The sequence below is a fragment of the Ceratocystis lukuohia genome (genome assembly GCF_044167205.1).
Source record: "Ceratocystis lukuohia strain C4212 chromosome Unknown Supercontig6_pilon, whole genome shotgun sequence".
Classification (NCBI taxonomy): domain Eukaryota; kingdom Fungi; phylum Ascomycota; class Sordariomycetes; order Microascales; family Ceratocystidaceae; genus Ceratocystis; species Ceratocystis lukuohia.
The window spans coordinates 99771-125120 of record NW_027263525.1 but is presented as its reverse complement, the minus strand read 5'-3'; the positions used below and the strand labels follow the sequence as shown (position 1 = coordinate 125120).

General features: G+C 50.4%; 6 protein-coding genes across 6 annotated transcripts; 4 read left to right on the top strand and 2 right to left on the bottom strand.

Annotated features, from left to right (window-relative positions):
• Positions 1–271: 271 nt before the first annotated feature.
• Positions 272–4190, bottom strand: HOO65_060033 (Alpha-actinin-like protein 1; the record flags this gene model as incomplete). Its single annotated transcript, XM_071003625.1, has 4 exons — positions 272–1151; positions 1243–2222; positions 2290–2356; positions 2467–4190. 4 exons carry the CDS (start codon positions 4188–4190, stop codon positions 272–274), a joined length of 3651 nt encoding a protein of 1216 aa, XP_070857383.1.
• A 1119-nt stretch (positions 4191–5309) lies between these two features.
• On the top strand, positions 5310–6944 carry HOO65_060032 (D-lactate dehydrogenase cytochrome 2 mitochondrial; the record flags this gene model as incomplete). The annotated part of the gene is made up of 1 exon (XM_071001040.1): positions 5310–6944. One exon carries the CDS (start codon positions 5310–5312, stop codon positions 6942–6944), a length of 1635 nt encoding a protein of 544 aa, XP_070857382.1.
• A 6324-nt stretch (positions 6945–13268) lies between these two features.
• Positions 13269–14960, top strand: HOO65_060031 (Proteasome subunit alpha type-4; the record flags this gene model as incomplete). Its single annotated transcript, XM_071003829.1, has 3 exons — positions 13269–13919; positions 13992–14138; positions 14193–14960. The coding sequence occupies 3 exons, from the start codon at positions 13269–13271 to the stop codon at positions 14958–14960; spliced, it is 1566 nt and encodes a 521-aa protein (XP_070857381.1).
• A 997-nt stretch (positions 14961–15957) lies between these two features.
• On the top strand, positions 15958–17074 carry HOO65_060030 (Proteasome subunit alpha type-4; the record flags this gene model as incomplete). Its single annotated transcript, XM_071003965.1, has 5 exons — positions 15958–15988; positions 16050–16056; positions 16119–16171; positions 16278–16665; positions 16750–17074. 5 exons carry the CDS (start codon positions 15958–15960, stop codon positions 17072–17074), a joined length of 804 nt encoding a protein of 267 aa, XP_070857380.1.
• Positions 17075–17412: 338 nt separating this feature from the next.
• HOO65_060029 (putative zinc finger protein) lies at positions 17413–17962 on the bottom strand (the record flags this gene model as incomplete). The annotated part of the gene is made up of 3 exons (XM_071004081.1): positions 17413–17732; positions 17837–17880; positions 17958–17962. The coding sequence occupies 3 exons, from the start codon at positions 17960–17962 to the stop codon at positions 17413–17415; spliced, it is 369 nt and encodes a 122-aa protein (XP_070857379.1).
• A 3743-nt stretch (positions 17963–21705) lies between these two features.
• On the top strand, positions 21706–24902 carry HOO65_060028 (Potassium transport protein 2; the record flags this gene model as incomplete). Its single annotated transcript, XM_071003654.1, has 2 exons — positions 21706–23844; positions 23916–24902. The coding sequence occupies 2 exons, from the start codon at positions 21706–21708 to the stop codon at positions 24900–24902; spliced, it is 3126 nt and encodes a 1041-aa protein (XP_070857378.1).
• Between the last annotated feature and the right edge of the window lie 448 nt (positions 24903–25350).

Genomic DNA, 25350 nt, shown 5'->3' with positions numbered 1-25350 from the left:
AACAAGATGATGAAAAAGAGAGCAAAGGGGGAAATAAAAAGAAAATAAAAAGAAAAGGATAATATCAAGACAGCTCCCAACATGAGAAGAAGAAAATAAGGAAATAAAAAAGAAAAAAACAAAAAAAAAAGCCATGACAGCCAAGTGTGAGAAAGACAGAGACAAACATAGTAGATAGTAGATCATTTAGACAACCATGGATAGAAAATAGAGCAGGATATCTTTTCCCCGTCCCCTTTTTCTTCTTCTTTCTTCGCTGTTTCTCACTTGTCTACATCTGCCCGCTATGCCTACTACTCTCGTACGAATCATCATCGTCTTGCGTATCGCCCTCTCCACTCAATAAGGAGTCCTCGCCATACGTCTCATCATCCACATCCGCCATCAGCTTATCCATGAACGAGATGTAGTCATACTGCGGCATCCCTCTGTCGGCTTGCATGTCGGGCCCACTGTGTGAAGGCATGATGTCAGTAAGCTTCTCAATGACCTCGTCTGGCACTAGCGAGTGTCGCAGGTCCATTTCCGTGATGTAGGGCTTCCCATCAGCCACCTCGCGGAACGACTGGAAGACTTGCTCGGCTGAGTTCTGGTCTTCCGTCACTTCGACCATGAAGCGGATGAACTGCTCAAAAGTAACGCGGTCACGGCCGTGGGAAGTCTCAACGAAGTAGTCGTGCATCTCGTCTTCTGAAAACACGAGACCCAGAGATGCCAAAGCAGCACTGAACTCCAGTTCTGTGAGAGAATTACTGTCCGTGCGATCAAAGTGGCGGAATACACTCTCAAACTCTTCCAGCTGAATAGGCGTTAGGTTTGTCATGTTTCGTGCCACCATTTGATTGTCAAGGAAGGCAAGCTTCTTTTGTACTGAAGACTTGACTAAACTAAGCTCGTAGACAAGCTCGTCCAGAGTGTATGTGGTAAAGTCGTTTTCTTCAATGTTGGCCTCCATGCACTGAGTATCGACTACTTGGATAGTCTCGAGGTACTTATCAAGGGGCGGGATCTTCAGGTTCAGTTGCTTGGCCAGCTCTAGTTGATCTTCAATATCGCCCTCGAGGCCAGAAATAGCCAGTTGCATGGCATTGAGGGCCATAGCAAAGTCGTTGGCCTTGTCTGCAAAGGACTTGCGTAGAGCATTTTTGATACTAGATGGGATGTTAGCAAAGAACTGGCAGTGAAAGTAGCTTGAAAAGAGGGAAGGGATAAATGGATCGGCAGGCGCACGGCTAGACTCACTCTCTGATTGTTTCGTTAATCAACTGTGCCCGCTTCATCTCGGCCTTGGAGAGCTTGGCCCACTCAATCTCCATATTCTCCAGGCTCAGGTGCCGGGGAGGTTCGTACGGCCGGAGCCGGTACGTGCCAAGCTTTGTCTTGATGTTTCCCAGTAAGGTAGCCAGCTCGCTCTTTTCCGCAACCCACTCTCTCTTCTGGCCGCGTTTGTATGCTGCAAACTGAGCAGCCTGGGCCTTAGCATCGGCATACGTGCCCTCAAACTTGGAAGTTTGCCAGTTTTCTTTTTGGCCTTCGAGGGCAGCCAGCAGCGCAGCCATTCGACGCTCATATGCACTCTGCATCTCCCAGGCACCCTGCATGTTTAGTACAAACTTCTCGACACGGCGGCCGGCATTTTCGACCTTTTCCATCTGGGAAAAGGCATGGAACCAGTAGGCAATGTACGTCATTAAAGACCGCTCGTCAGGCTTGGCTACGTCGCATACATCCTCCACATCTAGCAGCTTGGGGATGCCAATCTCTTTGTGGGCAATGTCAAAGGCTAGCTGCATGTTTCCGCGGTGGTCACTCTTGTCTAGCGAATCGTAGTCAATCAGGTCCGGGCGGTGGATGTCTAGTAGTGCGCAAAAAGCAAGGCCATCGTTCCAGCTGGCACTAAAGTCTCGCACGTCGACTTCGTCGTAGCACGCCGTTTTGCGCTGGCACCAGAGCAGCAAGCCTTCCTTGGCTGTCATACCCTCTTCGTTAATGTCATTGATGGTGAAGCGCAGAATTAGTGTCCATATTAGACCCAGTATGATTTTGCGGTTCCCGTCTACTACATCCTCGGCACCAATGTTAGTCATCTGGATGCCGCGAGACTTGATGAAGTCTAGCGACAAATTGGCATTTTCAAAGCGCTGTACACGCAGCTTAGGCTTCGAGGCGTATCTTCCAAGAGACTCGTTTGAGAGACACTCCAGTAGGTGAATGAGAACTACCTGGGGAGGAGAAGGGGGGTATGTTAGCTGCTGAACGGAGGGAGGGAAAAGGAGGGTCTATGCTTACACCGTCGCTTAGATCCTTGACAAGATCATTCACCTGGAGGTTTCTGACCTCAATCTTAGTGTTTAACCTGTCCGTACAAAGCATGTTAGCTAGTGTAAAGCTGGGGAAAGGAGCGGGTGATTTTTGCAGCTCAGTGTTCTGGCTAACTCCCTGTTGTCCTCTTTCTTCATTGCTCACCATTTTGTGAAAGTCTTTTGCTGGACGGTGATCCAGCGCTGTTGTTCAGCGAACGCCATTTTAGTTAGACCCTGCTCTTTAGGGGGTTCAACAGCAGCCAAGGCTTCGGCGGGACTAGACGCCGAACGCTTAAATCGGGTTTGGATGCTCGTACGGCGCTCTCCTGGAGGAGGGGAAGAGCCAAATGAGACGCTTTTGCTGGCCGAGCGCTGTACTCGAGCAGCGTGGAGTTCCTGCTTGTTGTATCGCGAGCGCTTGGAGGTGGAATCTGCAAAAGTTGCGGTGGCAGCAGTAGTGGCAGCAGCAGGAGCAGCACAAGTAGAAGCAACAGCAGTAGTAGTAGTAGTAGTAGTAGTAGTAGTAAACGCGGTAGCCGCGGGGTCGATCAATGACGAAATCGAGGCAAACGAGGCTGAAGAATACGCACGACTACGAGCTGCAGAAGATGGCGCCGATGTGGAGACAGTCGATGCCGCAAGCGATGCTGAAGTCACCCGAGGAAACGGAGAGCACGGACGACTATAGCTTTGGCTGGCCAATGGGGATGACGGGAGATAATCCGAGGATGGCGGGGAGGTAGCCGCAGAAGCAGTATCGCCAGTGTCACAAACGGAAGCGGAGGTAGCTGTGTAGGCAGAGGACGTAGAGGCGGGCGGTGAAGAAAAGGTTGAGATTTCAGAGCAAGCAGAGCTGCTAACTGAGGCTCTGGGGTCGTCTAGAAAGACAAGGCTATTGGTCGAGACTCGCACTCGTGATGTGGTGGTGGTGGTGGTGGTGGTGGTGGTTGAGGGTGGGGTTTGGTGGTGGTGGGCCAGGGCTTGCAGATTTGGCGAGATCTCTGGTGTCTGGTCACTTGCATCCACAGCAATCACAGTTACGGCAGCAACAGTAGCAGCAGTAGCAGCAGCAGTAGCAGCAGCAGCAGCAGCGGTAGAAGGAACAGCAACAGGAGCACTGCTAGTGGAAGCGATTGTAGGGGTCGCAGTTCTGAATGGTGACTTCGCTAGGGTCTGCCCCAGGGTTTGGGTGTCGTCGATTTGGTCTTCTTTGGAGCCCAATGCTTCTAGAGCTGGTAAAGAAGGAGAAGAAGGCGAAGAAGAAGAAGAAGAAGAAGGAGAGGGAGGTGAAGATGGGACAGACGACGCTTGTGGAGAGACCGGGAGCGATGTGGTGGGCGACGAGCAAGCAGGAGGCTTTGCAGCTACAAGGCTATCCTGGGTATTTATCTGGCGGTTCTGGTGGGCGTTGTCGAGAGGAGGATTTTGGCTGTCAAGAGGCTCGGAAACAAAGCCCTGGTCTGGGAGTAAACAAAAGCTGGAGTCTGCATCCTGAGTAGCCTTGTCGCCAGGACGAGTAGCATCAGCACCGGCACTGGCGCTGGCATCACTGCTAGCTTTGCTCACGGTACTGGCATCAGTGTTCCTGCCCGCTGTCTTACCCACTATAATTTTAGTGGTAATGGCCGCTGTATTTGCTCGGCCGTGGGTCACGTCAGTGATTTCTAGCAGCACTTCATCACTATCTTCGTCGTGCTCACCGCCGCTGCTGACACCCACCGCCAACAGGCTGTTGCCAGGAGAACCACCGCTAGTAGCAATGGCACCAGGAGCGCCAGCAGCACCAGCAGCAGCCTCAGTAGCGCCAGCAACGCCAGTAGTGGCTTCAGTGGTAGCCCCGGTGCTGCCATCACCCCTTATGAGCCTGGAAAAAAACCGTGCTGCCATGTTGTAGGCCTAGAGCACGCCTGATGTGCAGGGCCTTATCAGTGGTCTACCGCCTGGTATCCTAGCGCTTACAGAAGGCCAAATGGTGGAACAAGTTCAAGAATAAAGTGGGTCCGTCGCTGTTATCGCTTATCGATAAGAAGCTAGCAACAGACCATATAAATGATGCTAGGCGAAGGTAGATGGGACGAATCGGTCGGTGAATCAAGGACGCGTGATAAAATGTAGGGATAAAACCAAGGCAGAGCGAGCGTAAGAAGAGGAGGATGAAGATAGATAAGCAAAGGATAAAGAAAGACAGCGAGAAAAATCAAGTGAAGCATCAATGAGAGTCAAAAGAGTGTACGGCCAGCCGGTATCATTTGCTGAGAGTCAGATATCTTGCAAAGAGGATCAAAGAACACAAAAAAGCAGCCTCTGCTTGGCAGGAGGGGAGCCGTTCTGCTTATAAGATTGTCTATCTCCTGGTTGCTTTTCTTTCCCATCTGCCGTACATCATTCTGCCCAACTCCCTCCGTTGGTGCCTCCTTAACTCCCGAAGCTAGGCCATCGCCTCTTATGCGCAATATGAACCGAAACGGTCACCAAATTTCGCTCCGCCTTTTGTTTACTGCGTTACAGAATGCAAATCTCATGCTTCGGCCGCCTCTTAGGTCGCTGTTATGCTATGTTGAAATGCGTTCCATGTGCTCCCTGGCGTGGAACATGCTTCGCCTTCGAGTAAACAGTTTGTGTCACAGATCTTAATCCTCTCTTTGGCTCGACATGATCGATGTCTCGTCTTGTATCGCATTGCATTCCGTCAATGCAAAAAGCCGTGGCCCGAAAAAACAACGGATAATAATAGTTGCCAGCAGTAAAGTCCGGACTGGCTGTATAACTGATTTGGAGTTAGGGTTTGTACTATCCGAAAGCTCCACCAAAGCCCACCTACCGAAGTCGGCTTGCTATGCCGACTAAACAGCATTTGATTGGCCCAATCTTGGCAACCGCAAACCCTAAATCCAATGTCAAAAAGACTTCACATATGTCGTGATCTGCTGTGCTGCGACCTTCTCCCCTAACCACTATATTGCACCGACTTAACGCGGACCCCCTGATTTGCTCATCGCACACAACATGGCGTCCCGGTCGAGAATCAGCCCCGTACTGCGAGCTTCCATCTGCCGCAGCAGTGCCCCTTCTAGCTCAACCCCAATTTTGTCCCATGCTGTGGCATCCCACCTAAGAATAGGTGGCATTGCCACGGCCACCGTCTCTCAGCGTCTGTTGAGCACATCAGCCCGGCTACGTGCGCCAGAAATTAGTCTGACGGCTGATAAGTATACCGACATAACACGGGGCGATTTTGGCACACTCACAGCAGAGCATGTGGCTCACTTTAAGAGTCTGCTGGGCAACGAGAGTGCTGTTATTGACGGCGTGACAACAGACGCCTCGGGGGACATTGCGCCCTTCAACGAAGACTGGATGCGCAAGTACCGCGGCCAGAGCCGACTGGTTCTTCGGCCTAAAACGACCGAGGAACTGAGCCAGGCTCTGAGCTACTGCAACGAGCACAAGCTGGCGGTTGTGCCACAGGGAGGCAACACGGGCTTGGTGGGCGGCTCAGTGCCGGTGTTTGATGAGATTGTCATCAGCATGTCGCGCATGAATCAGGTGGTTTCGTTTGATGACGTCAGTGGCGTGTTGGTGGTTGAGGCCGGTGCCATTCTCGAGGTCACTGACCAGTACCTGGCTGAGCGTGGATACCTGTTTCCTCTTGATCTGGGAGCCAAGGGCTCGTGCCAGATTGGCGGGAATGTTTCTACAAATGCAGGCGGTCTTCGCCTCCTGCGCTATGGCTCTCTGCATGGCAGCGTGCTAGGAGTTGAGGCGGTTCTCCCCGACGGCCGCATAGTGGATGACTTGTGCACCCTCCGCAAAAACAACACTGGCTACGACCTGAAGCAGCTGTTTATTGGTGCCGAGGGGACCATTGGCGTCATCACTAAGATTGCCATCCAGTGCCCGCAGCGACCCCAGGCTGTCAACGTGGCGTTTTTCGGCCTGGAGAGCTTCGAGCAGGTGCAGCGGGCCTTCCGCGAGGCCAAGGGCCAGCTGGGAGAGATTCTGTCGGCCTTCGAGCTGATGGACTCGGAGTCCCAGCGCATGGTCAGCGTGGCCAAGGGTGCAAACCGGCCCATGGAGGACTACCCGTTCTACTGCCTGATTGAAACTAGCGGATCCAACAGCGAGCACGACTACGAGAAGCTAGAGAAGTTCCTAGAGGATGTCATGGAGAAGGAGATTGTGGTGGACGGCGTAGTTGCGCAGGACCAGACGCAGATCACCAGCCTTTGGGGGTGGCGTGAGGGCATTGCCGAAGCGCTGGGCCACTGGGGCGCAGTCTACAAGTACGATGTGTCTATCCCGCTGGGCGAGATGTACCAGCTGGTGGAGGACGTGCGGGTCCGCATGGCCGAGGCCGGATTGGTTGGCACGGGCGACGGTGACCTAGTGGTTGGCATTGTTGGCTACGGACACATGGGCGACAGCAACCTGCACCTGAACATTGCAGCACATAAGTACGATGAGAAGATTGAGCGGGTGCTTGAGCCGTTTGTGTACGAGTGGATATCTAAGCGGGGCGGCAGCATCAGTGCCGAACACGGCCTGGGAGTTGCCAAGAAAAAGTTTATTGGGTATAGCCGCAACGAGACGGTGCTTGGCATGATGAAGGACATTAAGAAGCTATATGATCCGGTAAGTTGACCCCCCAACCCAACCCAAGCGATCCTGTTTCTGTTTCTGCTCTTATTTTCGTCTTTTTTTTTTTTTTTGGAAAAGATAAGAGAGGGAGGGGAGCCAGACGGGAGGACGTCTGACTCGACAAATCAGACACATGCTAACCAAAGGGACTGAACAGAATGGCATCATGAACCCTTACAAATACATCTAACGATAGGAGAAAAATAGCGCTTCATTGGGCCGTAAAAGAGCGACATGGGGAGCAGGGAAATGCAGAAGGGCGGTAAAAGTAGAATAGTATAAGAGGGTCAGACTCAGGATCTGTGTATCAGCCCATAATATCGGCAGATACCGACTGGATATAGACCCTTCCAGCCCCAGCTAAAACATTTGCTTCTTTTTATTTTTATTTTTGTTTTCTTTTTCGTTTTTTCCACGCTTTTGATCGTCAAAATGCGAAGAAAAGAACCCCCCCCCCCCATCCTTTTCTTCTCGGCCTCTTCATCTTGCATTCCTTGCCATCCTCTGGCCAATGAGACAAAGGAAACAGACATGAATTTGGCCTAGTATAGTCCCAGGAAGTTGGAAAGCTGGCAAGCTGGAAAAGACAAAGACCAATCTAGGCTTTTGGGTTGGAGGGAGGAGAGCCTAGACCAGTCTAGACCAAGCTGGCTGTTTTCTCAGTCCTCGAGGCGGGCGACGGGCGAGGGGACAAGAGGGTGTTGCTGTCGCTCCTTTGTAGCCTCGTTGACTCGGTCGGATGTTGTCTCTCCTCATGGCCCAGGCTTTGGGGGTTTTTCGTTTCATTTTCCTTCATATAGCCCTGCCTGCCTGCCTTTTCTTTTCCTCTGCCACGACCCCAGAACATCAGCACGTAAAATCTGGCTGTAAACAGACACTCCATTGCGGCCAGCCAGTTGGCTGTTTGTGTGCGTGCGTGCGTGCGTGCGTCTAGTATTACATACAGTATGCCTGGGGCTTGGCCTTGTACGCATGGAAATGGAATTGGGTTTTCTTTTCTTTGAGACTCAGGAGGAGGGATGGCCAGGAAAACGACAAGCATTAGCTAGGTAACTAAAGTTGAGAGAAAAGAAACTAAAAAGAGAGACAACAATGAATGCAAAAGAGAAAACAGGCTCACTTCAAATCCAGCTCTTGCGTTCCTGCTCCTCTTGATCTTGATAGCAGAGACAAGGGCGCTCCGGGCAGCGCGAGACACCAACCAAGAAGAAGCAATAAGAGAGGAGAGAAAGGGCGAGAGCGAGGGCGAGAGGGCGAGCGTGAGCATGAGCGTGAGCATGAGCGTGAGCATGAGCGTGAGAATATCAGCCCATATTCATAGCTTAGCTAGCTCTAGCTAGTTAGTCTGGGGACGAGGGCGGGCGGGCAGGCGGGCAGCTTGGCTTGACGAATCGCTCGCCCAATGTCATTTTTCTCTTTATTTAATTTGTTTTTCCTCTCCTCTCTCAATCAAATACCCAATCTCTAGATTCCACAGGGGAAATCCTACCAAAAGCTTAACCATCTCCTTGGGGTAAGACAAAACCGCTGTTGGCAGCAGACAAACACAATGCCAGGCCAACGGCGGTTTTCCTGTGCATATTCCCTCCTCTTTGCAAACTCCTACGCTACCAGATGTATATTTCTCTTTTCTCCTGCCTCTCTTTTCAAACTCAACCTCTGTAACTTGGCCCCCAAAATCAGTAGAGAGCGAAAGGCGAAGGGGCTTGGCCAAGGCTCGTCGCCAGCTCCCCATCATCTGCCTCTCCTCTCCCCCCGCTCGATCACGAAATTAGCCCGGTGTCTCGGCGTTTGTATGACGTCTCCAGTCCAAGCTCTTTTACAGGAAGCTGCGGTCTATACTCTGGCTGTGAGAGTGGGATTGATGTGCGGGCATACCTGGCTAACATGCACTCGGAAAAGGATTCAATATATTCTCTTAGGAGGGGGGGGGGGGGGTGTTGCTCTTCTGTGCGTATGTTTCAATCGCGGATTTTATTCCGAAGATTTCCTCTATCTCTCCTTGTCTTTTTTCTTCACTGGCTAGTGCCGTATTTACCTGATGGCTTGATATGTGACCGCGCGGCGTACCATCGTTATCAGCCCCCCTCTCACATCTTACCTCTATCTGTCTCTCTCACTCTCTCGCTGTCTCGCTGTTTCGCCGTCTTTCTATCTCCCTCTGTCTTCTAGATTAGGGCGCCCAAGTAAAACAATCAACCAAACCTTGATGCTAGGATAAAAAAGCGGAAAAAACAAAGGTGAAATGGAGTCGGGCGGACAAGGATGAGGGCAAAAGTCTGGTGAATTTGCTTTGTTTTTCCTTCTCGCCCGCCCTTTGATGTGTGGTTCTAGTTCTTCGTGGCCCCCGAGAATTGCGGGTGTACTGTTATTTGCGTTGATTCTGGTTCTTATCTCGGCCTCAACAATGAGTGAGCTATGTGCTATGTGCGTGCACATGCATGCAATGTATGTACATTACAGTATGTATATGCATGGGGGGGGGGGGGGGGAAGGGGTTATGCGGGTACAGAACGGTAGGTCGAGGAAGGGCAATGCTGGGGCGTAGTTGCTGCTCCGTTGTTTATCTTTGTGTGTGGCTTTCTCCTTGTTCTAGCTAGCCAGTTCAGTTAGCTGAAATATCCTGACCTACGCGCTTTTTCTGCTCCTTCCTAGTAATTTTCCTTGGGGGAAAGGCGTAATCAATTCCTCTTCACCCACCTGTCTCTTCCTATCTAGCCCCATCCCTTGTTCCATGCTAGCCACATGGCCTTTTCCCTCCCTCGCCCGCGGCTTTGCACTCTATGATTGGACACGGCGAGGCCGGCCGTGTCTGAGAGCTTGTGACCATTGACAGGTGAGTGGGCAAACTAATGTACACGGAATCCATAGCCAGTCCTGATGGATTGTGGGTAGGAGTGGTAGTGGTAGTGGTAGTGGTAGTGGTAGTGGTAGTGGTAGCGGTAGGTGTAGTACGTAGTAAACATAGGCTTCTTCCTTTTTTCTCGGACTGCTTTTTCGCCAATGTTTCCTCCATTCTGCATAGGGGGTGGTGGGTGGTCAAGCTGGGTTTGCAGCTCGCTCAGGTGAGGGGCCGGCCTCTTCGTTGAGAAACAAAAAAAAGAAACGAGCTCAAGACCCTGGAGACAATCTAGCGTGCTACCAGGCCTAGACTCTGTAGACGGAGAAAAAGAGAAAAAGAGGAAAGTAGAGGAGAAAAAGAAGATGGAAAAAAGGGAAAAAAAAAGAAAAAAAAAAGAAAAAAAAGGAAAAAAAAAGAAAAAAAAAAACAAAAAAAAAACAAAAAAAGACGAAAAAAAAGCTGGCCGCCCCTCACCCCTTCCAGCATAGCTCTGTTCACATTATTTATCCCACTAGGCAATTTCACATCATGACGTCCTGCAACCTACTGCCATGTCGCCAACATCGTCGCCCTTAGCCTCCATGCCCATCCCCCCCCCAGATATTCAGGCCCTTGCAACACCATCTGAGCTTGGGCAGTTGCCCCGGCTCTGTGCCGCCCTTGACGCTATTATCCACGTGCCGCTCCTGCCTCTTGCCAATAGTGCGCTTTCCCTAGCTAGTGCTTGGACACTCTCCCCATTATCCTTTGCAGCGTGGGCTAGGAGCCCCAAAATACACGAGCGAGAGAGGACCAGCCGCTTCATCTAGGCCAATCGATAGCCTGTGTTTCTCAATACGAGAGCGGCTTGCATTTCCTGTTCTTCTTCTTCTTTTTTTCTTACTCTTTTTCCCACATGGATGCTTTGTGTGTGTGTTCTGAATCCTACCTCTAATAGCAGTTGCCTTCTTCCTCTGTAAGGATTTCTCCAATATGCAGGGATGATTGGAAGGAATGAAGGCCCTGTACACTGTGAGTGGCCAATGAGTTGACTCGAGTCAATCTCGAGTCCTCTAGTTGACAGCAAAAGGATCCACTTTCCACAACAGGGCATATCTTGCAAGTGTAAAAAGAAGACAAATAAGAGGAAAACAGAGAGGCAATGTTTGCTAGCGATTAATTTGGGCTGCAATGACAAGCCATCCGCTTACCTCTGCATCATTCATTTTATTCGTCTGGACTGTCTTTTTTGGCCTTTTTGGTCTCCTTTACCCTTGGCTTTATCTCGTCCATCAGACCTCAATTGGGCATCACTGGCTATGGCTATGCCACTAGGTTATCAGCTCACTTTGCTTTTTGCCTGACCACCCGCATGTACACCTACCTACATCTGCCTGCATCTGCGCTTGAATCCGCATCTGCATTTCCAATCGCTGGAAACCCAGCTTGGCACACCGGCAGCGCCAACGGCCGAGAAGTGGTTTTGATATTGTCTTCCTAAACGACGAGAAGAAAATAAAAAAAAAATTAAAAAAAAAGGAAAAGTGCATAACACGGATGCTTGTCAAGCTTTTTCCAGAGCCCTCAAGTCAACCAACTCCAGACCCTGCCATCTTGCTCGTAGGGCTGCATCCCTTCACGACAAAAGGCCCCTTCTTCTCTCTTCTTCCGTTCGCTGTAGAAGAAAAAACACCCAAAGTACCGTTGTCGACTCAAGTCTTATTCATCCCATCCATCCATCCATCCATATGCCCATCTTTCGGCATGATATTCTGTGTTGGAGCTATAGTGGGTAGATCTTTGGCGGCAACGAATCCCAAGAGCCGATGAAACGAACCAGGGAAACAGAGTTATGGGGACCCGTTTCTCGCGGGAGAGGGCGGCCGACAAAGCTCGCTCGCAGGAACAAGCCGTATATGTTTTTAGAGACATCTTCGTAGAGCTAGGGAGCAGGCTTGGCTCGCGTCTCGCGGATAGAGGGCACGTGTGAAGGCAGATCATTGACAGCAACAGCAACAGTAACAGCAACAGCAGCACCAGCAGCAACAGCAACACCAGCAGCAACGCAATAACAACAGCCGTCATATCTACTACTATTTTGGGCGTGCTTGTGCTGCCCTCAACCTCAACCGCTTTTTGGCCCTTTCTCTCCTTCTCTTTCTCTATTCCTCCATCCTTAAACCGACTGACTCTTCTATCTTCTCTCCCCCTTCTCATTTCATTTCATGGTGCGTAGGTGTGTAGGTGCGTATGGGTGGTGCGTGTGTCAAGCCGGGAAACCTGGCTATAGCTTACCCTACCCCCTAGTGTCTTGCTTGCGCTGAAATTCCGCCCACTGCTGTCGGTCGTTGTCTTTGTCGGCGCTTTTCTTTTCTAGCCTGCCTCGCCTGCTCTTCCTGGCTTGGCTTGCTTATTGCCCCGATGGGGTTACTTTGTTGAGGGCAGCAGAGAGAAGAAGGAAGAGAGAAGAGGAGGAGAGTAGAGCAGAGTAGAGGAGAGGAGAGGAGAGGAGAGAGGGGGCCAAAACGAAGAAGGAAAGAAGGAGGCATACGCACTAACCCGCTCATTTGCTTGTGGAAATGGCTCTTCCCTTCCACTGTCTTTCCGGGCGCAAAAATCACTACTACTAAGCAGGCTACAACTGCATTACCCTAGGGGTGTGGGCGTCTGGCCTGACCTTGCATCGTTTTTCCAAGCTAAAAATTTCCGATATAATTGACGAGGGGCTTGGTTTCGGCCTAGTATAGTCAGTCAGTCACTGGCTCGCATTTGTGCAATTCCTCCCCTGCTCATGCTTCTTTCTCCCCTTGTCTTGCTTTCTTATGTTGAGGCCATCTGGTTTCCTGTTTTTTATCCTCCTCGTCCTTGTCTTTGACATTTTCTCTTTCCTCTTGTCTCCATCGATTAATTCGCGATAAATCATTGGCTTTATTGGAGTCGCTCATATTTTGGGCCGTCTGTCTATGGTAACTAAGAAACTACACTATGAATTCAGGTCTTGATGGTTGAGTCCCTTATTCCTTCAGGTAGTTGTTTTGCTTTATTCCTGTTTTTATTGTTTTTATTCCTAGTTTACTCCATGGTTTGACATGCCACTCGACTGGTAGCTATCTACCGGGCTTATATCAACGATGGATGTTTAAATCAAAGGCTATATATAACAAGCTGGCAGCCACTCTCCCAGCGCGGTATCGTGACATGGCTTGGCTCAGCATATCTTTCGCCTCTCATCTCTTTCCCTCTGTCATATAGTTTCTCTATATATATTTACAAACTTTTGGTCTGTGACAACGCCGCTGTCATACATACCAGTCTACTGCATATTCATATTCCTACGTCCTGTTTCTCTCCATTTTGTCCTTGCCCATTGCCCCCCCCCCCCCCTCCCCCTCCCCAGCCCGCACTCTAGCTTTTACCTTTCCCACTTTCTATTTTGTCCCTTCTCTTGTCTGCTTTGTCTGCGTATTCACGTCCCCTTCTTCTCATCATAAATCACCTTACCCACCATGGTTGGTGTTCCCGGAAAGTACAAAGGCTGCGAGACATGCCGCAGAAGGAGAGTCAAGTGCGACAACATGCGTCCTATCTGCCGGAAATGCGTCAGTACTGGCCGCAGCTGCGAGGGCTATGAGCGCCAGATGATCTTTATCACGGCTACCCCCGAGGACGGTGGTCGGTGCTCCTCACACCCTCCGCGTAGCACATCCAAAAAGGCTCTCAGGGGCGACTCTGCCAGTGTGAAAAGCCATGGGTCCCGTAACAGCCAAGAAGGAAACTCCCCCTCTCCACCGGCCTCTGCGTCCTCCTCTCGCTCAATATCCCATCAGCTTCCCCTCCCCTCCGCTTCCATGTCCAATGGCTCCCCAATTTCAGCCCCGACATTGTCTCCTAGCGAACCATTGAGACCGGCATGGGACGACTTGCTTTTCCTCTCAGACAAGCATTCGTACTATACCACGCAAATTGTCTCCCTCCAGACCAAGCTGGCCCATGTCAGCCGTGGGGTCTCCAGCAGCATCTTCAGCCCTCCAAGCTATGAGCTGCCAGACTTCCGGCCTGCTAGTAGCAGTGGCGAGTTCAGCGTGTCAGGTCAATGCATAGTCAACATCGATTCGGCGAGCGAGCCCAAGTCAGGCCTGTGTGTGTTTTTGTACGAGGTTGGTATTGCTTATTATTATTTTTTGTGCGTCCTGTTCTGTTCCATGTTTCTCTAACAGCTGCCTTTTTAGCCCAACAACTGCTCTTCTTCTCCCCCAGAGACTTCTCAGTGGAAGGGCCCCCATGATTACATGAACACTGTGCAGGCTGCTGGTCCTCAAGCCTTCACCTTGTTCCCCGCACACCATTTCTTTTCTCGCGTATACCGACCGTCTAACGTATGAATATTCTTGACTTGCTTGCTTCGCGGCCTTCCTCTGACTCTTTATTAGACTGCGTGGTCGCTGCTCACCCGCAAAGCAACACATTTGGCCCAGCGCGATTGGGCCACTACTCCCTGGCAATACTACCCCAAGTCATTGATAGATCGCCTTTTCGATATTCTAGTTCAGATTCCCGATCTCCTGGAGCGTGCTGATGCCACGTCTCATCACGTCCCAACACAGGACAGACAACTCAAAATTCAGGATCTGCTCACTCGCTGTCTCTACATCGATCGTCAGCTTAATGAATGGTGCGCCATTGCTGCACAAGACCCAGAAGACAGCCACCGCCACAGCTACTGGATCAGCCGATCGCCGCAAACACAGGCATCCATGCCGTTCTCCGAGACCTTTGCGTTTATCAACGCAGCAACAGCTGTTGGCTTCCTTTACTACTGGATGGGGAGTCTGCTCCTCAACCGGTCCATCCTGAACTTGCATAGGCTTTTTTTCCAGCCCGCCGTTGACTACAACATGTACCCCCCAGTGCTTCCTGTCGAACTCAACATCGACGTGTCCAACTACCAGCGCGACGGCATCTTCGCTGCCAACATTTGCTGCTCTCTAGACTTTGCCTTGAACACATCCACACAGCCGGATGTCCTAGCCGGTCCACTAGCTGTCGCAGATATGTACTTCAAGGGGTTTCAGGGGGGCGGCCAGAGCCAGCTCGAGACAGCATGGTGCGATGGGTTCCGGCAAAGAATGGCTGCCAAAGGCCAGCATATTGTGTCGGTCGTAGCATCGCGGCACTGGGATGAGTATGGCAGGTTCTAAGCTCGCCGTAACCATGGTAGTTGTGCAGATCTTTAGCGGGAGAGGGGGGAGGGGGCGTATTGCTTTGTCTCTTTGCTGCTGCCTTTCCTCTACTCTTTAACTCTTGATATCTTTGTCGTTTCATGTCTTCCCCCTTTTCATAATGACAGCCATCCTTTCTATACCACCCATCTCCTCTGTTGAGGATCTTTCATACCCAAACTCTTTCTGCATCACGCTTAGCGCTCTTTCCCTACGCATTAGTTAATCTATACCTATGGTTACTCTTCTACCGCCATGTTTTATTGTCTATTTTTGGTGAAGTACACGAATAGTTCATGGATACATGTCGCTACGCGATGTGCTTCATTCATTGCACATGTTTTGTTGTGTAACAAAACTAGCAATAAGTCGTGTAGACGATATGCCATCTATCTTGACTTTGCCACGCCTCTTCCAAGTGACTAATGTGACACACCTGTTTATTCTGCAGCCGCATGGTATAGGCTGTGCGGCATGTAGCCTAGAGGATGCAGTGGCTGCCCCAAGCTGCCCTTAGCACTAGGCTGTCTCACTCGTGCTCTAGCTTGCTGGCATCCCGTTCCGGATAGTTGTACTTGTAGATGCCTCGATCAGCTTCAAATACTAGATACTCCTTGTGTTTCATAGTCCTGGTTGCTATCTTTGACTTTCTGATGGGTAGATATTGCGTCATTGTTACCTAAGATGCAAGAGATCTACTCTAGCCCCCACCAATGACCCTTATAAACAGTCACGTGACCCAGTTAGGGTTATGGTCACGTGGTGAAGACTGCTCCAAGCTCCAGCCGCGCTATCGCTGGCGCCTGCAAGCTAGCTAGGCTCCTCCACAGCGAAGCTTAATGACGAAGCCAACACCAAAAAAACAAACACATATAAGGTCCTCTACACCTTAGATCAACCTTAATTACTCGGATTTCTAAACAGAGCGATACACTGCTTTGCTCTTTTTGCCCCCCCTCGCATCTAAACATACAAAATGGCATCTTCATACGATAGAGCTCTGTCTGGTTAGTCTACCTACTCTCGTCTTGCTCAGCCTTGCTGTATAATCCAACTAACAACCTTTAGTCTTCAGGTGCGCACCAATTTCAACCACGGCCCATGCATGCATGCTGCCATGTACTAACGCTGCCCTAGTCCTGATGGCCATGTCTTCCAAGTTGAATACGCTAGCGAAGCTGTCAAGAGAGGTAATGCGATTTCCACCACAGCCTGTTCTCTCCGCCCAACTCGGTCTCCAAGAGCCACAGAGCCTATGCCTCAAGCACACTACTAATTGCCTTCTTCTCTCCGTAGGTACCTGCGCTGTTGGCGTGAAAGGCAAGGATGTCGTCGTTTTAGGCTGCGAAAAGCGCTCTGCCATGAAGCTTCAAGATACCCGCATCACCCCCTCCAAGCTCGGTCTACTCGACAATCATGTGTGTCTGGCGTTTGCTGGTCTCAATGCTGATGCTAGAATTCTTGTCGACAAGGCTCGCATAGAGGCACAGTCTCATCGTCTCACTGTCGAGGACCCCGTCACCATCGAGTACATTACCAAGTATGTTGCTGGTGTGCAGCAGCGCTACACGCAGAGTGGTGGTGTCCGTCCCTTTGGAATCAGCACTTTGATTGTTGGTTTTGACAAGGGCAGTGAGGTCCCTAGACTCTACCAGACGGAGCCCTCGGGCATCTACTCAGCATGGTACGTTGAATCCTATCACCACCACATATTTGTTTCCGATTGCATAAGTCCAAGTCTAACAAGCAGCTATTACCCCCACAATAGGAAAGCCAATGCCATTGGTAGATCGAGCAAGACCGTCCGTGAATTCCTCGAGCGCAACTACAAGGACGACATGGACCGTGACGCCACAGTGCGCCTGGCCATCAAATCTTTGTTAGAGGTGGTGCAGACTGGTGCAAAGAACATTGAGATTGCCCTGATGGCGCCGGGAAAGAGTATCGAGATGATGCCTCTAGAGGAGATTGAGGCCTTTGTGAAGAGCATTGAGGAGGAGAAGCAGGAGGAGGCGGCTAAGAAGAAGACTGGCCGGACGCCCGGAACAGGCACTGCCACAATATTGACTCGGGGCCCAGATGACGCCGAGTAAAAGCCACAACTCTGTTGATTATTTTCCATCCATACGATGCAACGTGCATACTAGACGTGTAATGAACATCTGCTTTTACTTTACATGCCACCCCTTTTCATGCTACACGGAGGCGACGCGGACAACGGCAATGGCCTTTGAAAAGAAAAATCGTATGCTCATTAAATTCACAACACCACCAAAGCCCTTTGGATAGTCTGCCGCACAGGGAAAACTACTCGCTGAAGCCTAGTTATTAGAGTATATGTCCATGAAGCAGGCTTGCTTCCTCCCAATCGATAAAAGCCATACATGCCTAGCCAATGAAATGTTCGCATTTTTGTCCCGCGGAGGCGGGTCTAACCGAGTTTATCGGCTTCCGGCTGAGGGTCAAAGATGGTGATGTCACCCTTCCCTCTTACACGTTCATCCTTGAGCATTCTCGCATCGACACGGGCGTCCTCGCCCTCGACCTGCAGCGCAGCTTTGGGCATGACGGCTTCAAGGACATAGTGGTTATCGCAGTGTGGGCAGTATTCGTCGGCCTCCTCAAACTCCTGTGCGTCCTTGCGGAAGCACTTTTTGCACTTCTTGCAGGCAAATGTCATGTCGGACTGCTGGCGGATAGGATGTGCTTCGGCTTCGGCGTGGCATTCAGCGCAGTCAAACCATCTGCGGCCTATGTTGGGCGGTGGCAGAAGGGGTTAGTACGAATTGGCGGGAAGGGGGATGTCGGACGACCACGTTAGGGCCGCTTGTTGGGACATCATATAACAGACGTACAGCAAGGCGCGCGAATGGAAACCTGGGCGTTCAGGATGTGTTTGCTAAAAGCGTGTCGTTAGAGTTGAGGTTTGGGGGGGGGGGGTATTGGACATAAGTAAAATGAGGGACTCCTGCTTACCACATTATGAGTGACAGTGTTGTTCGTAGTCTGGTGTAGCTGCTGCTGTCGTTGGCTCGTGATTCGGCAAGTAGGTCCAGCCTGCCCCTGGGCTCACCTATACAAGATGTTAGTGTGGGGCAGTCCTGATAACTTATCAACCCTAGCTTCTCTTAGTATATTAACCCTATTGTACTAGGGTTTGTTTGAGCGAGAAGTTTTGACTAACCCACAGCATATGTATATTATAAGCACCTTCAAACCTAAGCATGTCCAGCGAAGCCTTGGTCTGCCAACAATCAAGGTAAGTGGAAGTTTTGTGTTCCTCCTCATGTTATTTATTTAGTCTTTCGCATACATACCGTCTTCAAGAGCAGATGACAGCGCGGCAGGGCTTCTCTCACCCCAAATCTGTGGTCAGCCCGGCAGAGGTCCAGCGTCGTTTGATCTTAGTGATTCCAATAGACGTAAAATAAATCCAAGCTCAGCATTGCGGGAGGCTTAGCCGGATGCCAAATCCATTCCAAGGCAATCGCATACTATGCGAACTCACTACAGCGTTGCAGCTCCACCTGATTTTCTTTGGGATCCATCAGACGATACGCACAAGCGAATGCAGGCGTGCTTATTCAGATTTAAATCGGGGAAGCAATGAAATTAGTCCTAGACTTCAATCCTGCGCTGCTATGAGCCTCTTGAGATATCAACCTCTGTGCTATCCGGGCGGGGCGGCATTGCTATGTGTCATTATCACGAGACAGAGGAGGCGGGTGGTCCCCAAGAAATGCCACTGTGAGCGATACAATAGTCCGGCTGCATCGGCATTACCGTTTGGGATGCTTGCCAGGGAAGCGAGTCTTTTTTGCCGCTGGAAGTGCCGCTAACGGCGTATGTCGCAAGACGTTTGGCGTGAAGCTGCGCTTATGGGGTCTTTCTTCGACGTGCTATCCATGCCGCAGAAGAAAGTGCTGATCTCGGGGAGTTTCGAACGTTGGCTGAGACATAGATCTCTTCTTTCTGTTCTGTTTGGAAGGACATCCCGGAGATTGACAAGTATTTGTTTCCTGGAAATCGAAGACAAGAAACGTGGGACGTGCTGTGCTCAGTTGCCAGCAGCTCCTCTGTTGATATCTTTTTTTAACCATCATCAGTGTTAGCTGCGTCACGACACGTTCCTTGTGACGAGGAGCTATTATTGGCCTCGTCTTGCCTGACTGTCCTTGGTTTCTTGCAACCAGGGTATTTTCTGTGTTGGGAACATTATTTTAGGATTGCGGCTCTTTTTAAAGCCCAAGCCAAAGCTCGGATGCAAGAAGAGCAACAACAAACTGTCTGTCAGCATTTAAGGGCAGCACTCGCTCTGGAACAAAAGTACTGCCAAGCCTTGGATTGTCAAAGCTTTGGGGATCAGGAAGGACAAAGAAGAGGGGGGGCCGAAAAAGACGTAAAGATGAAGAGATGAGTGCCGTGCTGGCGCTGCACATCATAACATCAACAGTGGGCAGGGCAATGCATCCCATCCCGTATTTTGTTTTCTTTTTCAGTCTCAAGGTTATAGGAGCCAAGACGGGCCAGGGTTGTAGAAAACAAACCATGGTAAACATGGTACTTTCTGCATGCATATAAGACCCGACTTATATGTGCTTGAGGCTCTAAGGCGGGTAGCAATGTTATGCATGAAAGTACGCCACTTTGGCTGATGGATGAAACGGTATCGAAATACTCAAGACATGATGGAGGTAGGACAAGATAGAGATAAGCTTTGTAGTTGTTATTTTTTGAATCTCCTCTGTATAATAGTGGCAACTGAAGTTACCCCAGGCATGCTAGTACCGGCAAGAGTACATTGAGATGGGCGAGGAGGAGGCGGGGGCGGACAAGCCGAGATAGCGAGAGGTGCGGTTGCGTTGTAGCACAACTAGCAGTACATGCTGCGTACACCGACAGATCATGATAAGCCTGTTGTTTCAAAGGCTGGGCATGCAATATCCCAAGTCCAGGTTTCTTGAAAGAGGCGGTCTACGAGACTCAAAAAGGGCGCGATGGCTGTATTTATGACTCTTGTTTGGAATGCTTTGGACAAGGAAAGGCAAGCAGAGGATTTTGACTGACATCTCTGGCTCGTGATAGCCGAGCTTCAACTTCGCTCGACTTCGAGGGCATAGCCCTGCCTGCTATTCCTTTCATCGTACGCCTTCTCAAAGCCCTGATGATGAGTGACTAGGCACTGCTGCGTCTTTGCACATTTTGGATCTAGTCTGCTTTCACTTCAGCTGGAGTTTGGCTGTTTCGTCCATTTCCTTGTCTTAGTACCCTGACCGTTTGGCTCAAGCCATAATCTGCGCATAGCTAGCTACCCTCCCCCCTCCTCTTCAACACATTATACAGCCAGCCAAGGGCACATAATATGACGGAACGCTCGGTGGAGAGGAGTGGGTGGTGGTGTCTTGCATCTGCAGACTTGCGGTAAGGCAAGTCGACCAGGGGCCGTTATCGCCTTGCTATTGTTTGCCCGCTCTTACAAACCCTGGATATTGCCATAACATCATGATAGCACATATCACTGCAATTCCTACCCGCTGCAGTCGTCACTCTCTATAGCATAGCTTCCCACTGCTGCATTACCACCCAACCATCATATCACCGCACTCCTCAAATCCTTGCGCGGCACCCGAAAACCACGTTAAGTATTGGAACAGCACTATTCTTGGTCCAATTTCTCCTTCTCCGCCGCTAGCTCCTGCTGTGCTTTGGGCCTGTGCTGTGCTGTGCTGCTGTTGCGGTGACCATACGTACCCCTCTCCTCTCTCCCTGTCTGCCCAGCCAGAGATAGAGATGAATACAAAAACGAGGTACAAAAAAGGGAACAGCGAAAGTCGAGATGCGAAAAACGAGAGGGAGAATAGGAAAGACGGACGAGCCAAATCATTTCTGGAGCTGCCAGAGGTCGTGCATGGTGCGTAGGCCAGTCATTTTTAAGGCGTTGCTAGACTTGGTGTTAGCGCTTCCCTATGTCTCCTGATGGGATGGCTCTCGCGCTGCTCTTTGTCTTTGGTATTTCTTTATTTTTATTTTTTATTTATTTTTTAATTTTTTTTCTAATAAGCTCTAGAACATATTGGGGGCTGGCTGCCTTTATCTAGCCGGCTTGCTTCCAAATCTCACTTTCTCATCTATCCTCTTTCCGAATACTGAAACTACCTATTTTTTTTGCCGCCCCTTCCTTCTCCTTCTCGTCCTTGCCTTCATCACCGTCCTTCCCCTCGCGTGGCCTTGCTCATTTTTTTCTGCCTCTTCTTCTTCCAATTCATCATTCTCGATTTAGAGACTCGTTCCTCAATCCTTTCGGCTTAGTTTCTGCTTGCATCATCATGATTTTCTAACCCCAACTCTCATCCACCTGGCCGACTTGTTTGCCGTCTTGCCAAAAACGCGCATTGCTTATACCAGTGATCGTTTGCTCGCGGCATGCTAGAAGTCCTGGCTTCAAATTGCGCGGCTCCAAGACATCCACTGTGCACGCATACACACGCATACACACACACATACACACGCATACACACACACATACACACGCATATATACACATGTACGTGTATGTGTATGTACACACACATACACACGTACACGCGGCTTACATCTCGCTCCCCCCTCGTCCGTCTTATATCCGTCTTCCCTGGCCCCGTTCTTCTTCGCTTCCGTAGCTCGCTACCTCCTGCGGATTCGCCGTATTCTTCGTCTCGAAACCCGGCCTGCCTGATCGCAAGCTATGGAAGAGTCCCCCCAGGCTTTTGGCCTCGGCTCAAGACTAATCTCAAGACGTTTCTTCCAACGTCAAAACCGCACTTCAGCTTCATCACTATTCACTGTAAGTTTGCTAGAGTCTCTGCTTCTGGCCTGTTCCTGCTCTTACGATCCTGCAAGCACCGCAGCAGCAGTCTTCTTTGATGGGTCCTTGGTGGTGCTTGCGCGAAACCGGGCCCTGCATGCTGAATACTCCACGCCGTCAGCTGCTGATAGCACTATACTTACCTCGCTTTCATTAGATATCGCGATTGTCGGCTTCTCTTTATTTGGCTCTGTCCTGGTTTACACTATTGGAAACAACAACCTCGCATATATCGATGCTCTCTTTTTCTCAACTGGCTCCAGCACTCAAGCTGGCCTTAACCCTGTTGATGTAAACCTGCTCAACACGGGACAGCAAGTCGTCCTCTATCTAATTCCCATGATGGCAAACCCCATCATCATGCATTCTATGGTGGTTTACTTGCGTCTGTACTGGTTTGAGAAGCACTTCAACCAGCTTGTGAAGGAGGCGCGCCTTCGCAGGACAACCATTTCCAAAAGCCGCACCAAAGACCAGCAACAAGCTGACCCTGAGTCGCAGATCAACCGCCAAAATGCCTCAAGCAGCAGCGTTCAGTCCAGCGATGGCAGCAAGACCGCCAATAGTAGTGGTGGCGTTCGCGGCCGCCGCATTACCGTCATGCACTCGTCAGGTCGCCCCCAACGTATGGCCCACGACGGCGCTATGCTCTCCCCTCTCCCTGATGTCAAGTCCCCTACACCACATAGCATTGACACGGCAGCGAACCCGCTCCCATCAGACTCGTCGCAAAGTTCGTCAACCGAATCTGAAACCGGCAGCAAATCATACAAGCCCCCTGCGTCCGCTGATGGTGATGACAGCGAGGACGATGGAGATATAAGCCCTACCCAAACATCGCCTTCGCGACAGCCCAATCGCATTGTCTTTGGCGAGACCGTAAAGCGAAGCGACGGAGTCGATGCCCAGACAAACTTCAAACCAGTGAGCTACGGTGCGGGGCAGCTCCTCAGCCAGGGCTCGACGGCTGGATCTGAGCATGTCCTGGAACGACCCAATCTTTCTCGCGTCATCTCTGTTGATGGTGACGAGGTTCTTCGGATCCCCAATCCTCGTGAGGTCGAGCAGGGAATCGTGCCCACCCGTGTCCCACGCGAATCAGCCGCACTATACAGACCTGAGTCTCGGGATGACGGTCTACTAAATCAGAGAAGCTTGACGGCCTCTAATGCAAACCCTAACAATAGAGCGACTATAGTCATTTCCGAGCCTAGTCGTGAAACACGGGATCATCGCCAGGCGCAAAATACCCGCAATACGCGGATGGAAATAGCAGAGGAGGCCGAGGCGCTAAAGAATACATTCAGCATCTTTAAGATGCCGCGTTGGCTGAAAAGATGTTTTGGGCGTGAAGTGGACAACGAAATGCCTAGCGCGTATCGCACTCGTACCTTTTCTCAAATTCGGGACATCATCAGTGGCGGCGAGGCAATCCAAGACATGCCGTATTTGAGCTACACACCTACTACCGGTCGCAATTCTCAGTTTATTGGCTTGTCACTAGAACAGCGCGAGGAACTAGGCGGCATAGAGTATCGCTCCCTTCGCACTCTGGCTGTCATTCTCGGCTGCTACTTCTGGGGCTTCCACATATTTGGCCTCTGTTTCTTGCTGCCGTTTATCAAGCATAGTAACCGCTATGGGCAGATTCTGGACAACATGGCTATCAACAGAACGTGGTGGGGCTTTTTCACATCTGGGTCTGCCTTTATGGATCTGGGCTTTACCCTGACCCCAAACAGCATGTACTCCTTCAACTCCTCTACACTCGTCATGCTGGTCATGTCATTTCTGATTGTCATTGGAAATACTGGCTTCCCTATAATGCTACGGTTCATTATCTGGCTACTGTCTCTTATTGTCCCAGAGAAAAGTGGGCTCTGGGAAGAGCTAAGGTTTTTGTTGGACCACCCTCGCCGGTGTTTTACTTTGTTGTTCCCGTCCAGCCCTACATGGTGGCTCTTTGGTGTTCTTATTTTGTTCAACGGAGTTGACGTCATCCTTTTCATCATCCTCGACGTAAGTTCCTTGTCCCCATCTTAACTGTTGGTTAGACTTAGTACATTAACACACCCGCGTTCGCTCTACAGCTAAAAGCCGATGTGGTGACAGACTTGCCTGTCCACACTCGCATTTTGAACGCTTTGTTTCAAGCCACATCAACGCGGACCGCCGGCTTCGCTTGTTTGGACATTTCTCAGCTACATCCTGGAGTACAGGTCTCAAATATGATTATGATGTACATCTCCGTGTATCCCATTGCCATTTCAATCCGGGGCACAAACGTGTACGAGGAACGGTCTCTAGGCGTGTATGAGTCTATCTATGAGTCTATCTATAATGAAGATGAAGAAGAAGAAAAAAAAAAAGAGGATGCCGAGGTTTCCTATGTTGGGACGCATTTGCGCCGCCAGCTTTCTTTCGACATTTGGTACGTTTGTCTTGGTTTGTTCCTTCTTGCTATTGTGGAGGGTAGCAAGGTCCAGGACAACAAATTTACTATGTGGGCTGTATTATTCGAGGTCATCAGCGCCTATGGGACTGTAGGCATGTCCCTTGGATATTCGGGTGTCAACACATCGCTAAGTGGCAAGTTTTCTGTCATTGGAAAATTAGTGATGATTGCCATGCAAATACGTGGTCGCCATCGCGGTCTGCCCTATGGGTTGGATCGCGCGATTCTTCTCCCCAGCGAGCAACGCTTCGAGCGCGAGACTCTGGTGCCCCCCGATCTTGTCCCTCCCCTGCATCGCACTATGAGCGCCAGGTCCCGTCGTGGCACTCTTGGAATGGTTCGGAGTAGGACTTCAGAGAGGAATCCCGGCATTCTTCAGCAGCTTTTGCACCCCGGTCCCGCCCTTTCTCACGAATTCCACAAACTGCCCCATGTTCTTCCTGGGATGGGCCACCACCACTACCACCACCAAATGCCTCGCTCAATGTCAACTGCAACGGCGGCTCCGCGACGTCGGATGCACTATCATCCTACCGATAATGACGAACATGATGACTCGAACATAAGACACCGTATGGGCGCAAAATCGACGTCTTTCCCGCGGTCACTGACAACCAACTAAAAGTGAAAGGCATAGACTACCGTTCTCAGACATGTTTTCCCCTAAGTGAGGGCGATTTAATTCTTTTTGTTTACTAGCACGTCATATATCCTTGTTTAGCGATCTCTTTTTGTTTTGTTTTTTGCCCCCTTCCCCCTTCTCCCTTTCCCAGTACCTCCTCAACTACAGCTATTTGTTTAAATTAGCTCTCCCCTTCGATGCATCTAAAGATTGGGAAAGGAGCCACGACACTGTTGATGACTAGAGAGGCCTTTGATGTCCAGTGCCAACCACTGACGGCGTTTTGCCACAAAGCAATCGAGCCGTGGATAGATTTATAGACTTTGAAATCACTTTTTTGCCCTCTGTTTTTATGGCATCACCTGTTTGAATATGTTTACTTCATCCAGCTGTCTTGGATGTCGGCGCTTAGACAATTGGCCCATATTCAAGACGGGATGTTGTATTG